General features: G+C 38.3%; 1 protein-coding gene across 2 annotated transcripts in view; it reads right to left on the reverse strand.

Annotated features, from left to right (window-relative positions):
- The window catches only part of osbpl3.L (oxysterol binding protein like 3 L homeolog), a 100,392-nt gene that overhangs the window by 22,420 nt on the left and 61,700 nt on the right, over positions 1 to 16,272 (reverse strand). For both annotated transcript variants that reach the window (XM_018267386.2, XM_018267389.2), the window contains 8 exons: positions 14,814 to 14,867; positions 12,707 to 12,820; positions 10,903 to 11,073; positions 9,532 to 9,652; positions 8,323 to 8,426; positions 6,902 to 6,997; positions 6,483 to 6,630; positions 4,175 to 4,299 (listed from right to left, as the gene is read on the reverse strand). In XM_018267386.2, the coding sequence (XP_018122875.1) occupies positions 4,175 to 4,299; positions 6,483 to 6,630; positions 6,902 to 6,997; positions 8,323 to 8,426; positions 9,532 to 9,652; positions 10,903 to 11,073; positions 12,707 to 12,820; positions 14,814 to 14,867 (933 nt within the window). The remainder of the gene's footprint in view (positions 1 to 4,174; positions 4,300 to 6,482; positions 6,631 to 6,901; positions 6,998 to 8,322; positions 8,427 to 9,531; positions 9,653 to 10,902; positions 11,074 to 12,706; positions 12,821 to 14,813; positions 14,868 to 16,272) is intronic.

Genomic DNA, 16,272 nt, shown 5'->3' on the forward strand with positions numbered 1-16,272 from the left:
TGAGTAGAGTTCTAGGTAGTCGTCTCCTTCTAAAGGGGGTTCTGTAGTTTTCTGACCTTAGTCCCAGCAACCACCCATATACCCGTTTAGATTTATAGTCCTCAGATACCTTTTTTAGTTTACTTTGTTTGAAATTTGTCAAATCTTGTTGGTATTTATCAGTGACCGCCTTCAATTTGCCTAACCAGTCAGCTACGTTGTCAGTCTTAAGTGTATCCAAATACTGTTCCTCAAGTTTACTGATCTCCTCCCTTACCAGAGTTAGTTCTTTGCCTACTTGTTCAATTACTAATAGTATCAAGTCGAATGAGCATTTATTTAGTATGCCGCACCACTTTCCGCAGAATTCTGGGTTGCTGCGACCTATAGTAGGAATGTTATTGATTCTAAACCCTCGTGGGATCAATCTTTGTCGATGATAATTGGACAAATAAATGCCATGCAATTTGAGGTCAAGTTCTTTCTTCCTTAGTGCAATCAACTCATGGTAAATGTCAATATTCGTTTTACTCACTGCTATGTCCAAAGGAGTTTCTGAGAAGAGTATCCTGTCCGCGTCCTGTGTTGAGAACGTGAAGTCCGTGTTGGTCTCAATATCAAGTATATGCTGTGTGAGATCGTCTGCCATATCCAGAATCGGGTCAATCGGTGTATTTCAAGATGGTGGTGGTTGATGTTTCTGTTGTAGGGTATCTCAGGCCATGCAGATTCCAATCTCCATAAATCCCGGACCCAAAAATGGCCAAATCCCTCAATAAACCGAACTAATAGCGAAACATTTTTTCATAGGGAGATTCCCTTATATAGAAAAAGGCTGGGTGCGAACCATAGAGCAACCACAAAAAAGGGTTGGTCTGTATATCATCCGTTTGTGGAGCGCACACCATAAAGTAAATAATAGCCTGGGTGCCAGCCTGGAAGAAAATCATAAAGTCAATGCAGAAAAGACGGCACTCACGGGCAAAAAATCAAACAATCAATTAGGGTGAAACCATGCGGTTTATTGTGATCCTACGTTTCGGCTCCTTCTTGGAACCTTCGTCAGGGAAAGAAAACAGAACACAACAGTTCAGTGCAGAGTTTAAATGGTGGTCAAAATGGCGCCAAAATGTGGTTGCTAGGGTGCCTAGCAACGTGTGCACGAGGAAAAAAGTGTGCGTATAGGGTTAAAAGCAGTATTATGGGGCACAGGGCTGGGTCAGAGGTACTACAGAGCAGGGACTAAAACGTGAGCCATCCAGTATTGTGACCGCCGTATAAATGAACAGAAGCCGAAGTGCCGGCTAGCTACCCGTCCTTCAGTCAGCGAGCGTGAACCGGAACTGTGCTGAGTTCCCGGCGCTTCAGTGAACAGCTGCAGAGCGCGTTGCCTAGCAACGCCTACGCTATAGTCGTATCCAAGCGCTGCGCTGGCCTTCAAGCCAGCCATATTCAAACTGCCCATGGATAAGCCCCACCGTCCTGTGGGACCCAGAGTACTGTCAGGCTCAGTGGGGAACACTGGCAGCTATTTAAAGCCAGCAATGACCCCACTACTTAGCCTTAGTACGACGGACGGGCAGTCATTAGGACTTATAGCGCTTCTGATCTGTGCTTGTTCACCTGGGTGCGCATGTTCACATCGCGGACTAGGGTAGTAAAACATAATAGTGGGCAATGGCCAACCTGAATAGTTTCTGGCAAAACCTGCGGTAGTAAGCTCTAGGGTAAGTCAACGTGGGGTACTCCTGCTACCCACACGTCTCTTCAGGTGCCCCAATTTTTGCCCAAATACATGCAAACAAATGCACAGATGTGTACTGTGCCAGAAGAGGGGGGGGGGGAAAAGGAAAAAGCTAAGGCAAGGGAAACAACAAGCACATCAGAATGTCCACCATAAAAAGTCAAATAAAGCACCCCAATGGGAGTGTCTCATTGAGGCCCCGAGGGGCCACAGTATCCAATTTGTAAATCCATCTTGCTTCTCTACGGAGTAATGCTTGATCACGGTTGCCTCCTCTGTCCAGAGGTTGTTGAAAGTCAATTATCATGCACTTGCCCTGACATGCTCTCAGTCAGATCTATTAGATAAGAAAAAACACACACAGAGCTCCCCTTACCCAATGATCTTTACAACCACCTATACAGCGGCATCTCGACAACTCAGGAATAGTGTAAATAAGCACTGGCCCATGCTAAACATGGACGAATCCTTGTCCCTGCATCAGGCCCCGAAACCTATTATGGGATACAAGAGAGACCGTAGTCTGCGAGACCAGCTGATGCGCACCGACTTTCTGAGATCAGCCAACACAGACACAGACTGGCTTACCCAACATAGAAAATTGGGATGCTACAGGTGTCCCGACTGTGTTACTTGTAGATGTCTTATCACAGGCTCAGATTTTCCCCATCCTCATACAGGGAAAAGATTTAAAATTATGCACAGACTGAGCTGTAACTCATCCTTTGTAGTTTACATCATTACCTGCCCCTGCGGTCTAATACTACGTAGGCAAAACGCGAACAACCTTCAAAGAAAGGATTGGCAACCACAGATCTGCCATCAGTAAGGCTTTAAAGGAGGGGAAGGCTCTCCAACCTGTGGCGAAGCATTTCTTGCTCAAAGGACATACACTACCCACTTTCAAGTGCATGATAATTGACTTTCAACAACCTCTGGACAGAGGAGGGCAACCGTGATCAAGCATTACTCCGTAGAGAAGCAAGATGGATTTACAAATTGGATACTGTGGCCCCTCGGGGCCTCAATGAGACACTCCATTGGGGTGCTTTATTTGACTTTTTATGGTGGACATTCTGATGTGCTTGTTGTTTTTCCCTTGCCTTAGCTTTTCCTTTCCCCCCCCCCCTCTTCTGGCACAGTACACATCTGTGCATTTGTTTGCATGTATTTGGGCAAAAATTGGGGCACCCTGAAGAGACGTGTGGGTAGCAGGAGTACCCCACGTTGACTACCCTAGAGCTTACTACCGCAGGTTTTGCCAGAAACTATTCAGGTTGGCCATTGCACTATTATGTTTTACTACCCTAGTCCGCGATGTGAACATGGCACCCAGGTGAACAAGCACAGATCAGAAGCGCTATAAGTCCTAATGACTGCCCGTCCGTTGTACTAAGGCTAAGTAGTGGGGTCATTGCTGGCTTTAAATAGCTGCCAGTGTTCCCCACTGAGCCTGACAGTACTCTGGTCCCACAGGACGTGTGGGCTTATCCATGGCAGTTTGAATATGCTGGCTTGAAGGGCCAGCGCAGCGCTTGGATACGGACTAAGCGTAGGCGTTGCTAGGCAAACGCGCCTCTGCAGCTGTTCACTGAAGCGCCGGGAACTCAGCACAGTTCCGGTTCACCGCTCGCTGACTGAAGGACGGGTAGCTAGCCGGCACTTCGGCTTTCTGTTCATTTATACGGCGGTCACAATACTGGATGGCTCACGGTTTTAGTCCCTGCTCTGTAGTACCTCTGACCCCAGCCCCTGTGCCCATAATACTGCTTTTAACCCTATAACGCACACTTTTTCCTCGTGCACACGTTGCTAGGCACCCTAGCAACCACATTTTGGCGCCATTTTGACACCATTTAAACTCTGCACTGAACTGTTGTGTTCTGTTTTCTTTCCCTGACGAAGGTTCCAAGAAGGAGCCGAAACGTAGGATCACAATAAACTGCATGGTTTCACCCTAATTGATTGTTTGATTTTTTGCCCGTGAGTGCCGTCTTTTCTGCATTGACTATATATATATATATATATATATATTTTGTACTGTTATGCATTGTACATCGCTGCGGCTCCTTAACTTAGTGCTTTACAAATAAAGTTATATACAGGTATGGGACCTGTTATCCAGAATGCTCGGGACCTGGGGTTTTCCGGATAACGGATCTTTCTGTAATTTGGGTCTTCATGTCTTAAGTCTACTAGAAATTCATTTAAACATTAAATAAACCCAATAGGCTGGTTGTGCTTCCAATAAGGATTAATTATATCTTAGTTGGGATCAAGTACAAGCTACTGTTTCATTATTACAGAAAAAAAGAAAATCTTTTTAAAAATTTGGATTATTTGGATAAAATGGAGTCTATGGGAGACAGGCATTCTGTAATTCGGAGCTTTCTGGATATCAGGTTTCCGGATAAGGGATCCTATACCTGTATATACAGAGATACATCTTACCGAGGCTAATGCATTCTTTAGGCCAGCAATTGGAGCAGATAGGGATGATTCATGTTCTAGAAACTGCTTCAGTTTTTCCCTCTCTGAGAAGACTGTATTATAAGCGGATTTCAAAGAGAAATAAGCTGTGAAGCAAGATGAAGAGAATTATTCATTAGAAACATTACTTTATTCTAAGACACGATTTATTCCTGAGAATATACAAAAATTTCTGAAAAGTGTAAGGCTGATGGCACTGCTAGAATTTTCACCACTGATGTATATCTGCTAGCAGAGAAATGCCCACAACTATGCCATAGAGAAAGTGCCCAGTGCACCATAGCCCTAAGGAAAAGTACTAAAGAGGGGTACTACATTGCATATAAAAACAGAACATTGGATTTTATACAACGGCTCGTTCTATACTTGATTTCAAAATAATAAAAATCTACTAAAATTTTGTTTAAATGCTCTGGGGGAAGCTTCAATAAAAGGGCAATTTGAAGGAAATTATCTTTCTTATACTAATTTTCCATTTTAATTGCCTAGAAGAGTGATTTTTTTAAAATGTTTCCTTTAAAAGAGTAATATGCACCTATAAACAGAATGAGTTCAATGAATAGGACTATTGCTTTAATAAATAGACCAGTAACACACAAATAAAATTAAAAATACATTGTACGTTGAACTGATTAATTATTGTGTGATTAATAAAATCTCCTATTGAGCAAAAAAAAAAAAATAGTGTGATTGCTTCAGAAGAAAAAGTATTTTGTAAACATGAGAGAAGACATTTAAGTTAATACAGAGCTTTATGGAACACATTTACATACAAAATAATACATATGTTGTTTATCACACAATAGTTTTAGCTCTAACACAGGAAGATAAATAAGGTTTAAATGCCAATAAAAGACGGCTACCTGGGTGCTGGTCAAAACCAGTATACATACATTGCTAAAGAACCGCACTCCAAGGACTTGTTAGTGAAAAAATAGTAGTGATTTATTTCAACGTTTCAGCTCCATTACTTGGGCCGTCATTAGGACGTCCGGATGACGGCCCAAGTAATGGAGCCGAAACGTTGAAATAAATCACTCCATTTTTTCACTAACAAGTCATTGGAGTGCGGTTCATTGGCTCTATATATATATATATATATATATATATATATATATATATATATATATATATATATATATATATATATATATATATATATATATATATATATATATATGATTAGATGCATCAGCAATGTATACAATGTAAGGTGTTTTCTTCTGCCTGGATATGCATGTTTGAGCATTTGAGTGACTTTTCACGTTCTTTAAACTTTTCCACTTTTATTTCCACTATACTGGTCAGCTTGGATAAATGTAGATAAACAGTGGGCTTTTTTTTTCCTCTAAAAACTATAACATCCAGAAGGTGCTTCAAGGTCAGTATTTCCCTAAAGAAATTAGGTCAGTAAAATAGATTTTCTATAAAACTAAAGCCTCAATAAAATGGCAGCCATTAAATGAAGAAAGAGAGAGAAATGAGCACATTCAAACAAAAGGTAATTTCCGCTGACAAGAGAAAAAGCATCATCATGTTGTTGGTGCTGGGACTTATGATTATTTAGTGAGAAAGAGAAAACTAAAATGCAAACACGCCTCACCTTAAGAAGTCAACCATTATTAGTCTAAATAAGTCGAAATGTCTTAATGCTAAATATCTATGTATTGTTTGTGGTCTTATAAAACATTGGTTTATTCAGTGTTTATTATTGGGTATGGCGCACTCCTAAAAACAAAATATAGATATATAGCACTCACGGTTCTTTCAAAACATCAAAGCAATCCTAGTTGTATCACTATGAAAGACCCAAAAATGCGCCACAGCACTTGCTGAATTTATGAACAAGTTTCTTCTGAAATAATAGTTTGTAGAGGACATGGTTAGCATTGCGGCGGAACAGAATCAGGGAAGCTCAAAGATTATGCCCCAATAATCTGTAACCTTCCGGGGGTGGGGGATGTCTCTCACTGATCAGAATTTCTTATTCTCTCCCTTTCAAAAAAATAAATAAATTATATATATATATATATATATATATATATATATATATATATATATATATATATATATATATATATATATATACATATATATATAAAAAAAAATTGCACAATCTTGCTTATAGAGCATAATTTTATTTTCAGAACAGAACTAGACAAAAATGGATTCTTATTTTTATTGAAATTGCATGACCTGAAAACTCACACAAGTAAATATTTTTGGCTTGGCCAAGTTTATCTTCAGAGCAGCACATACAGAGTCTCACCTTTATTTGCAATTTGACACAGACTGTCTTGTATCTTGGTGAACTCTGCATTTTCTACCCCACCAGAATATTGCTTTTCCTCTGCGTAATCTATGGTTGATAAATTTGGGTTGGATGCATGCAGTCTCATAACTCCAGCTGAAGGAACCTGCAGAATAAACATAATACCCCACTTTTATTACAATGGCATTACAGTGATTTGAAGTCTGACAAATACTTTGATAGTTTTCAAAGATCTGGCAGTGTACACTGATTAATTATTGTATTTATTCATCATAATAAAAAAACCACAACCCTACCCAAATGAGAAGGCAGCCGAAAAAAATTTCAGGTTGCCAAAGTGAAATGTTTAGTGGGAGGCACCATTCAATGCACTGTAGTCTAAGTGCAAATGAAATTAAGTCTGGTTACATAATTACCTGTAAGGATCCCTTGGAATCTTTATTCAAACCTTTTGACCTCCACTTTCTCCTGTGTATCCCTTTTTCTTTTTTAGGGCTTTCAATGGTACCAATCTATTAAAGTAATAAAAAGTTATATTCATATAATGAATCATTATGAGTTGCTGTTCACGTATAAAGCGAAGCTTTAATTACAGAATCATATCATATTAACAGCCGCTAGAAGGGTTTTTTAAGCATTAAATCTACATTACATAAAGCACAAAATGAAATTACTATGAGAATGCTAAGATGATTTGATTACTGAAGTTTCCAGCAGTACCAAAGGAAGCTATTATAACAGTGTGGCCTGTGTGATTGAGTAATTCTCAGCCCCTGGAGAGATCTTAAGCACAGACAGTGCAATTAAGACAAGACTGGAAGGCATATAAGGAAACGGAGCAAAGGGAAAAGTCTAAACCATAGCAGATTATTGATCTGCAGAGAGATCAGTGCCCTTGTCCTTTAGTTAGAAGGGTCTCATTCCTCTTGTAAAAGCTAATGGGTCACCATTGCACTGTTTTAATGTTCTGTCTGATCAATACAAACAGAAAGAATCTACTTTTCTTTCTTTTTCTTAGCAATGCTTAATACTGCAGTAATGTTATCTCGTACAGGTATGGGACCTGTTATCCAGAATGCTCGGGACCGGAGGTTTTCTGGATAATGGATTATACTGTAATTTGGATCTTCATACTTTAAGTCTACTAAAAAACCACAAACATTAAATAAACCCAATAGGCTGGTTTTCCTTCCAATATGGATTAATTATATCTTCGTTTGTATCAAGTACAATGTACTGTTTTATTATTACAGAAAAAAGGAAATCATTTTAAAAAAAAATTGCATTATTTGGTTAAAATGGAGTCTATAGGAGAAGGCCTTTCCATAATGTGGAGCTTTCTGGATAACAGTTACCAGATAATGGATCCTATACCTGTACAGCTTCTGGGTTTAAATGCCATTAATAAGCACATGAATTCAATTAAACTCTGTTTTCTGCACAATGGACACATGAAAGATTTCATTTTTGCCATACATTGCCATTCAGCTCCAGTATGCTTCCTGGCAAATGTATATTGCAAAGAAGGTTAAAAATCTACATACATGAATCTAAGGTTTGTGGTGTAAGTCTTTACAGAGTGGAGAAGGCAATCTATATCCTTTGGCTCTAAACTATAAGGGGATTACTTATGCAAGCATTGTAAAGTTTTGCTTAAAATTCACCAGAATTTAGCTCCCAGGCAGCTTAAGCAAGTCAATACCAAAGAATCCCATTGCAAGTGGATGCAAGTAACTGGGGAAGCATGAGGAAAATGTCCCCCTCCAGCAGCACTACACCCTAAAAAATGTCACCCTCGGCATTGTGCATGGGTGTCAGAATGGTAAATGTGTCTCACCTGAATGGCATTTATAGAAGGGGCTGAATATGTCCTATGAAGAACCTCCATGTTCTGCAAAAGGTTACTCATTTCCACTATATAACTTTGACACTGTGAAAGTTCTGTGATTTAAACATAAAAGGAATAGGTTAGGCAAGTCACTAAAAGTTTAAAATGATATATTGGAATAAAGTATAATTTTGCCTCGTATGATAAAATGGTATGGTAGACTGAATTTCACTACTATGAGCTACCCGTTTCAGGCAGTACCATTAGTGCTGCAAATTGCAAAATAAAAACTACTTAAAGGAAAACTGTACCCCCCGAACAACGTAGGTCTCTATAAAAAAAATATTGCATCAAACAGCTCAATGTGCAAAACCCTGCTTCATGTAAATAAACCATTTTGATAATAATATACTTTAGTAGTATGTGCCATTGGGTAATCCTAAATAGAAAATTGCCATTTTAAAAAATAAGGACCGCCCCCGTAGGATTCACGGTGCACACAAACAAACTATACATGTTAGGTCACATGCGCCAATTAAAAGTCAGAGTTCTGTCTTTTCGCTTATAATGGCAAGGTTTGTGCCAATGCCACATAAAAAGAATGTATATACGGCACTACTCAAAAAATAACTGATGAGTCAAAAATACAAAATCTAATTTCAAATTAATTATAGAGGATTTACTCACAGTTCACCCCAGCCCCAGGGTGTAAGTCCAAAACAGTATTTCAAAAGAGATGTGAGGACCTCCAATAATAAAGAAGCAGTTAATTAAAAAACTTAGAACATTAAAACCTAACGCGTTTCGTGCCTATTGGGGCACTTACTCATAGGCACAGCTTCTTTATTATTGGAGGTCCTCACATCTCTTTTGAAATACTGTTTTGTCTTTTGCTTCCACGCTTCTTCCTGTTACAGTTAGATTTGCAATATCTCTGGTCAGATGATCTTTGAGGCAGCACACAGACCATCATGAAATGGTGGTTCAAGGCAAGAGATGTAAAATATTGCTTAAATATTCATTTTGGGGGTAAAGTTTTCCTTTAACTCACAGTGCAGAGGGCCACTGATAACTACCCCATCCAAAGACAGGTGATCGGTTTTGATAATATGGCCTCTTAAGAATATTATTTAAACAAACTTGTGTATATTTGACAGATTAATTCCATACATTCAGTTGAGATATGTGGATGTATCAATAGTGTGTTTTATAGATCACCTTTTGCACATTTCTCCATTTCATCTGAAGACTGGAGCCATGTTGGAACCCGTGTGTCATTATTTAAACAAGAGAATGGTAGATTGTTACCAAGCTTCAGAGAATTCTTTCTATTGAAATCCTGTAACGATAAAAGAGATCTTCAAAACAACGGTTATAGGAGGCAGTACTCGGGGTGACATGACATAAACCTACAAAATACTTCATAAATCTTAAACAAAACCAGTGATCATATATATATATATATATATATATATATATATATATATATATATATATATATATATATATATATATATATATATATATATATATATATATATATATATATATATATGTGCTTGTTAACGTTATAAAACCAGCTTGACACCTGAAAAGCAACAAAACCTATTACAAACATAATAACTGCTATTTTCTTACTAGGGATAGGCCCAGAAAATACTTGAGACTGGAATTACTAGAGATTCCAGAACTTACTTCTACATAGTACAGTGCACTAGGTTCATTTTGAAACACTGGAAAAAGCCATAGTAGTACATAAGAAATCAGCTACCATTATTTGTACCAGAAGTAGACTATACGAAGCTAATTGCAGACTGGTTGCTATAGGTGGTGGCACACCTGCGATGGAATTTCTAAGAATATCTATTTGCAGCTCATGCAACCTGTTACTGAATGAGCAAGAACACAACTGCTGCCTGAAGACCATACTGGAAGTTGCATCAATAGCCAGAAAAACTGCTGACTGCAGTGGAGTCTCCTGAAAATTTCGATCAATTTTCTTAAGAATTTAATTGAATCAGAATATCTTTCCTGTAGCACAAGTAGTAATATTTCAAACAGCAGAGTACACAGGGGTTCTCTGTAATATGATCCAAACATTAGAACGGATTGCATTGCAGCCGACAGGAATACAGTCTTTATAATACATTTTATTAGTGCTAGTGTAGCAAAGAAATCTGATTACAGAAGAGACTACAGAAACATGAATTTCCAATGGGCTAAACTGTAATGTTATTTGCGAAAAGGCAGAACATAAACCCATGCTTTTAACTTTGCCCAGATATGTCATGTAAGGTTGGCCACTTTAATAACAAGTATTTCCCCTAAAGATTTGTTTGTCGAGAGGGGGTGAATTAAACACTTGAGAAAGACTAGGGTGGTCCAGGAGACCATACTAATAGAACAATGTTTTAGGCACACAGGACTGATTTTGGAGGAGAAATGTATGAGAAAAGAATGGGCCTGCACCAGGCCAACAACAGACAATTTTCAGCCCCGTCTTGCATTAGCCTTAGTTTTATATCCACAGTAAAAAGCAAGGAGGCAATTTGTTTTACTTAGAAAAAAAAATACTGTTTGCGGTCTTACCTGAGGACTGGGAACAGGATCAAAAGCACTGGAAGCTGATTCTGTGGTTGAGATCATTGGGAAGAACTGAGCATTTAGGTCATGTGGAAACACAGATATTTCATTCTGACGATAAAGCCTGTGATCCCGAAGCTTCAGCACCCACTCTTCAAAAACCTCTGGAGATTTCACCTACAAAAAAATATTTCTTAAAGGACAACTAAGCTTAACTAAAGAAGTAGCTAGAAATTTTGTACATTATGTTTTGGGCTTTTGTACCAGCCCAAGGCAACCACAGCCCTTTAGCAGTAAAGATCTGTGTCTCCAAAGATGCCCCAGTAGCTCCCCATCTTCTTTTCTGCTGATTTACTGCACATGTTCTGTGTTTCTGTCACTTACTGAATTTAGGGACTGACTAAAAATATACAGTACACATAGAATATAAATGTCACAGGCTGATTAGTAACTAATACAGATAATTACTATATGGCAGCACAGAAACCTGCACAATTAGCATCTGAATTTAATAACCTGCCCTGTAGCATCAGCTTTTATTACAGGCCAACCTCATTTTCTGCTTGATAATTTGCAACAACCCCTAAACTGAGCTTCTCAACAGCTGTTCAGAGTCCAATGAGCATGTGAGTGTCACAGACACTTTCCAAGATGGTGACTTCCTGCGACAAGTTTGACATCCTGGATCATTGCCGCTATCGAGAAGCTGACATTTTAGGCTGGTGCAATAAGTTCAGTATATAAATATAGCATTTTTGGGCATATTACTTTTTAGGGTTTAGTTTTCCTTTAAATCTTTCTTTTTTTCCATTGAGTACAAAAAGATGCAGATTTTCAGCAATTAGAGAATTAGCTGTTGGAGAATGGTTGAGGATTTGAAATGCTGCATGTCCTTATTGCAGTAGTTCCCAAACTGCTTGGAGCATTGGTGTGGTAGTAGGTGAGATTTGGAAACAAAGCCAATTAGCTCTCCTGCATATGTCCAAAACCCCAGCTTGAAGTCATTTAGGGTAAGATTTGGAGTGAAAACCTGCAAGACATCCTCAATATTCTTGAAACTTGGGCTGCCTGACTGATATACCAATGTCTTCCTGGAACACCTGACCTAAGGTTGGACCTTGAAGAGCAGAAACTGAAAGTCAATATATGCCAGAGGCGATGTTTTCTGGATTAATTTAAAAAAATTAATTTAAGGGCCCCAAAATGTCGAGATTGACCTGTTTTTCTGCTACATACTGAAATTGATCATCAATTAGGATTTCACAGGGCCCCCAATAACCCCTAGGCCCCCCTGCAGACAAAGGGTCTGCTTCCTCTGTAGTTACACCTATTATCAATTCCCTATGGCATAATGTGTTCTTATCTAAGTTCCAGTTCCAACAGCATCAACCAGGTAAACTCCAGGAGTTTGCTAAAAGAAGTCAAGCCAGGGTTTAGCATTGACTGTCAGCTAAATTGCTTGGAGCTCAGCTAATTATCACTATTCTGGTGCCATCAGAGATGAAAGGGAACATATTACAGTGCTTACATTGCTGTGTCTGCTGACTTGCAACATACCCGCCCATTAATCCTGACAAATGTTTTGGAAATGGAGCAAGGTTTGCATGAATCTGAGGTGTGTAGATTTGGCAGATCCAGAGTGTGGCTAGATGCATTATGATACCAATATTCAACAACTCATCACAAGGGCATTCTTATTCATTTCATTTTCACAGCTCTGAAACATACGCAAAACTTTTGAATATTGGGCAATTACTGGAGAAGCACGTTAGCCCAGAATTATTCTAGCCTATACTCCATTGTGGTTTACCTTCAAATGGTATATATGTTCCTCTGTGTCAAGATCAATGCACTTTGTGGATTTTTTCACAGACATAACAGATAGCCCAACATCAATGCAGCCATGTAACTTGCCTCTTTCCATCTTCAAGAAAAAGAATTATTTGCAGAAATTACATATCAGTACAAATGAAATTCAACAAATAAACTTTGTTTATCAAATGAATTTAAAAAACAGGGTAAGCTTTCTCGGAAATTTTAAGCTGGCTAAACGTGATCAACATACCATCCAACACTCCACCCCCTGTGATAAGCAGTGGAATTCTCTACTGCATGGTTAACCACTGAATAAAGAAAAAGTATATAAACCCAAAGGAACCAGAGTTAAACCAGATATGGCAAGCAAATCAAAAGGATTCCAAAAATACCAACAAAACCCTCACATCGAATGTAGTATGCCTGGAATGGCTCTCCTCCTGACTATACCAGCTTGCACCATAACCATTTTTAGATTGCAAGCTCTTTTGGGCAGGGCACTCTTTACATCTTATCAGTTCTTGGTTGCTTTGTATGTAGGTAAAATGTATGCACCTATGTATTGTACAGGGCTGTAGAATATGTTGGTGCTTTATAAATGTACTAATAACCATAATAGAGAGATAATAAGAGATTCATATAACGAGTGGTTTAAAAAGACACAAGATGGAAGGTGTGATACTACAAAATCGCCAAACAAGGGCTGGTAGTGTCTACTTACAGGTTTGAAACAGGGGTTAATTTATTTCTGCATGATTAATGACAAGTGCCTTCAAGGACCAAAGATTTAATCTGTGGCCAGAAACCATGGTCCTAGTAATTGAGTACTGTAAATTACCAAAGCCAAAAAAAAAAACACTTTAGACTCACATTTATAATAAATGTTTTCATTTTTATGTAGTAGTGTTGCGGCTATAGAAAGTATATATTTGCATTTTTTTTTTTAAATGGATTGCTGGCCCACAGAAAAAAAATCATCTCTATGCTGCAAATATGTGCATTATTTATGAAATTCGTGCCATTTGTTGTGTGTGTCTGCCTGTGCACTTTATCAGCTAAGGGTAGAAGCATGTAACATTCCATTATTCAGAAGATGAAGAAGAGAAACACATGGCAGGTCTTATTTAAAAGCTTTGGGAAGGTTAAACTGAATATAGTTCATTTGATGAATGTACTTAATATTGTACTTTTGAATTTGCACATATTAAAAGGCCAATTTAGAAAACTTTGGTAGATGCATCAGCTGGTAGTTTTGATAAATAACAAAATCACTGGAATCTTTCTGGATTCTCTAGCTGGATCAATGATAAAGCTACCCCTTAAGTGTATTACAGTTTATATAAATAAACTGCTGTGTAGCCATGATTGCAGTCATTCAAGTTTAAACAGTGCTACAGGGCACAGCTTTACATAGCAGACAATAGATGAGCCTTGTAAAATACAATTGTTTTAGTAAAATGACTTCCAAGGCTCTATAAAAAAAAAAAAAAGCTATAGAATAGGATATGTGTTGCCAAGAAATAGGCAGCAGCTGAAAAGGTACAAATTCTAAATATCAAAAAAAATGATGGAGCTATTCCTTTATTTAAAAAACAAAACGTGTTCAGAGTACATTTGCAAGTTACTTTAAAGGGATCCTGACATCGGAAAACATGTTTTTTTCCAAAATGCATCAGTTAATAGTGCTACTCCAGCAGAATTCTGCACTGAAATTCATTTCTCAAAAGAGCAAACAGATTTTTTTATATTCAATTTTGAAATCTGACATGGGGCTAGGCATATTGTCAATTTCCCAGCTGCCCCATGTCATGTGACTTGTGCCTGCACTTTAGGAGAGAAATGCTTTCTGGCAGGCTGCTGTTTTTCCTTTTCAATGTAACTGAATGTGTCTCAGCGAGACATGGGTTTTTACTATTGAGTGTTGTTCTTAGATCTACCAGGCAGCTGTTATCTTGTGTTAGGGAGCTGTTATCTGGTTACCTTCCCATTGTTCTTTTGTTTGGCTGCTGGGGGGGAAAAGGGAGGGGGTGATATCACTACAACTTGCAGTACAGCAGTAAAGAGTGATTGAAGTTTATTCATGTCCGCAAAAAAATACTCACATCTGCCTGGCTTTTGGAATATCTTAAAATTCCTTTGTCCAAGAAGAAATATCGCTATAAAAAAAAAAAAAAAAAAAAGGAACATGACATTAAAATAGAAATGTAATAATCACAGTGCTGGCCTTGAGCTAAACATATAAAATATATAAAAGTGCAGCAGAATTTCCAGCCAGGGTTTTAGCAATAGTTGGGATACATATATCATAGTATGGCATGCAATATACATATCAACAGAGTTTGTACAATTGTTTCCATTAGTGTCCTATATCGGATGGCTTTTTAGCAAGTGAGGGAATACAGGGTTATGGGAGATAGCTCATAGTACAAGTTGATCCAGGGACTAGTCCGATTGCCATCTTGGAGTCAGGAAGAAATTTTTTCCCTTTCTGATGCAAATTGGAGAGGCTTCAGATGTTTTTTTTTGCCTTCCTCTGGATCAACTAGCAGCTAGGCAGGTTATATACAGACTTAAAGGAACAGTAACACAAAAAAATTAAAGTGTCCTAAAGTAAAGAAAATATAATGTACTGTTGTGTTGCACTGGTAAAACAGGTGTGTTGGCTTCACAAACACAACTATAGCTTATGTAAACAAACTGCTGTATAGCCACGGGGGCAGCCATTCAAGCACAGGAAACACAGTAGATAAGTTCTGAAGAATCCCATTGTATACTACAGAGCGTATCTGTTATCTGCTGTGTATCCTGTGCCTTTTCTCCATTGTCAGCTTTGAACAGCTGCCCCCATGGCTACACAGCAGCTTGTTTATATAAACTATTGTAGTGTTTTTGAAGCGAACACACCAGTTTTACCAGTGCAGCACAAAAGTACATTATATTTTCATTACTTCAAAATGCTTTCATATTTTGGTGTTACTGTTCCTTTAAGGTTGAACTTGATGGATGTGTGCTTTTTTTCAACCTAATTTACTATGTTACTATGTTATGGGGCAGAAAAAAATGCAACATGCTTAGTTTGCCACACAAGTCATTGATTCTTTAAAGGAACAGTTCATTGTAAAATTAAAAACTGGGTAAATGGATATGCTTATGCAAATTAGGGTTCGGATTCGGTATTCGGCCGGATCCTTCGTGAAGGATTCGGGGGTTCGGCCAAATCCAAAATAGTGGAGTCTATGCATCCCTAATCTGAACACTACTTCCTGCTCTTTAGCTCTCTTGGTTTATACTGACTGGTTACCAGGCAGTATCCAATCAGAGACTTGAAGGGGGGGCACATGGGTCATATCTGTTGCTTTTGAATCTGAGCTGAATGTTGAGGATCAATTACAAACTCACTGAACAGATATGTCCCATGTGGCTACCCTTCAAGTCACTGACTAACTCAGAGTTATAGAGCTGAAAAGCAGGAAGTAGTGTTCTGGCTATTATGTTAGACATCCAGTCACTCCAGCCTTTATATATAACTTTTTTTTGGCTAACTAACTATATTAGAGACAT

The sequence above is a fragment of the Xenopus laevis genome, chromosome 6L (genome assembly GCF_017654675.1).
Source record: "Xenopus laevis strain J_2021 chromosome 6L, Xenopus_laevis_v10.1, whole genome shotgun sequence".
NCBI classification, from domain to species: domain Eukaryota; kingdom Metazoa; phylum Chordata; class Amphibia; order Anura; family Pipidae; genus Xenopus; species Xenopus laevis.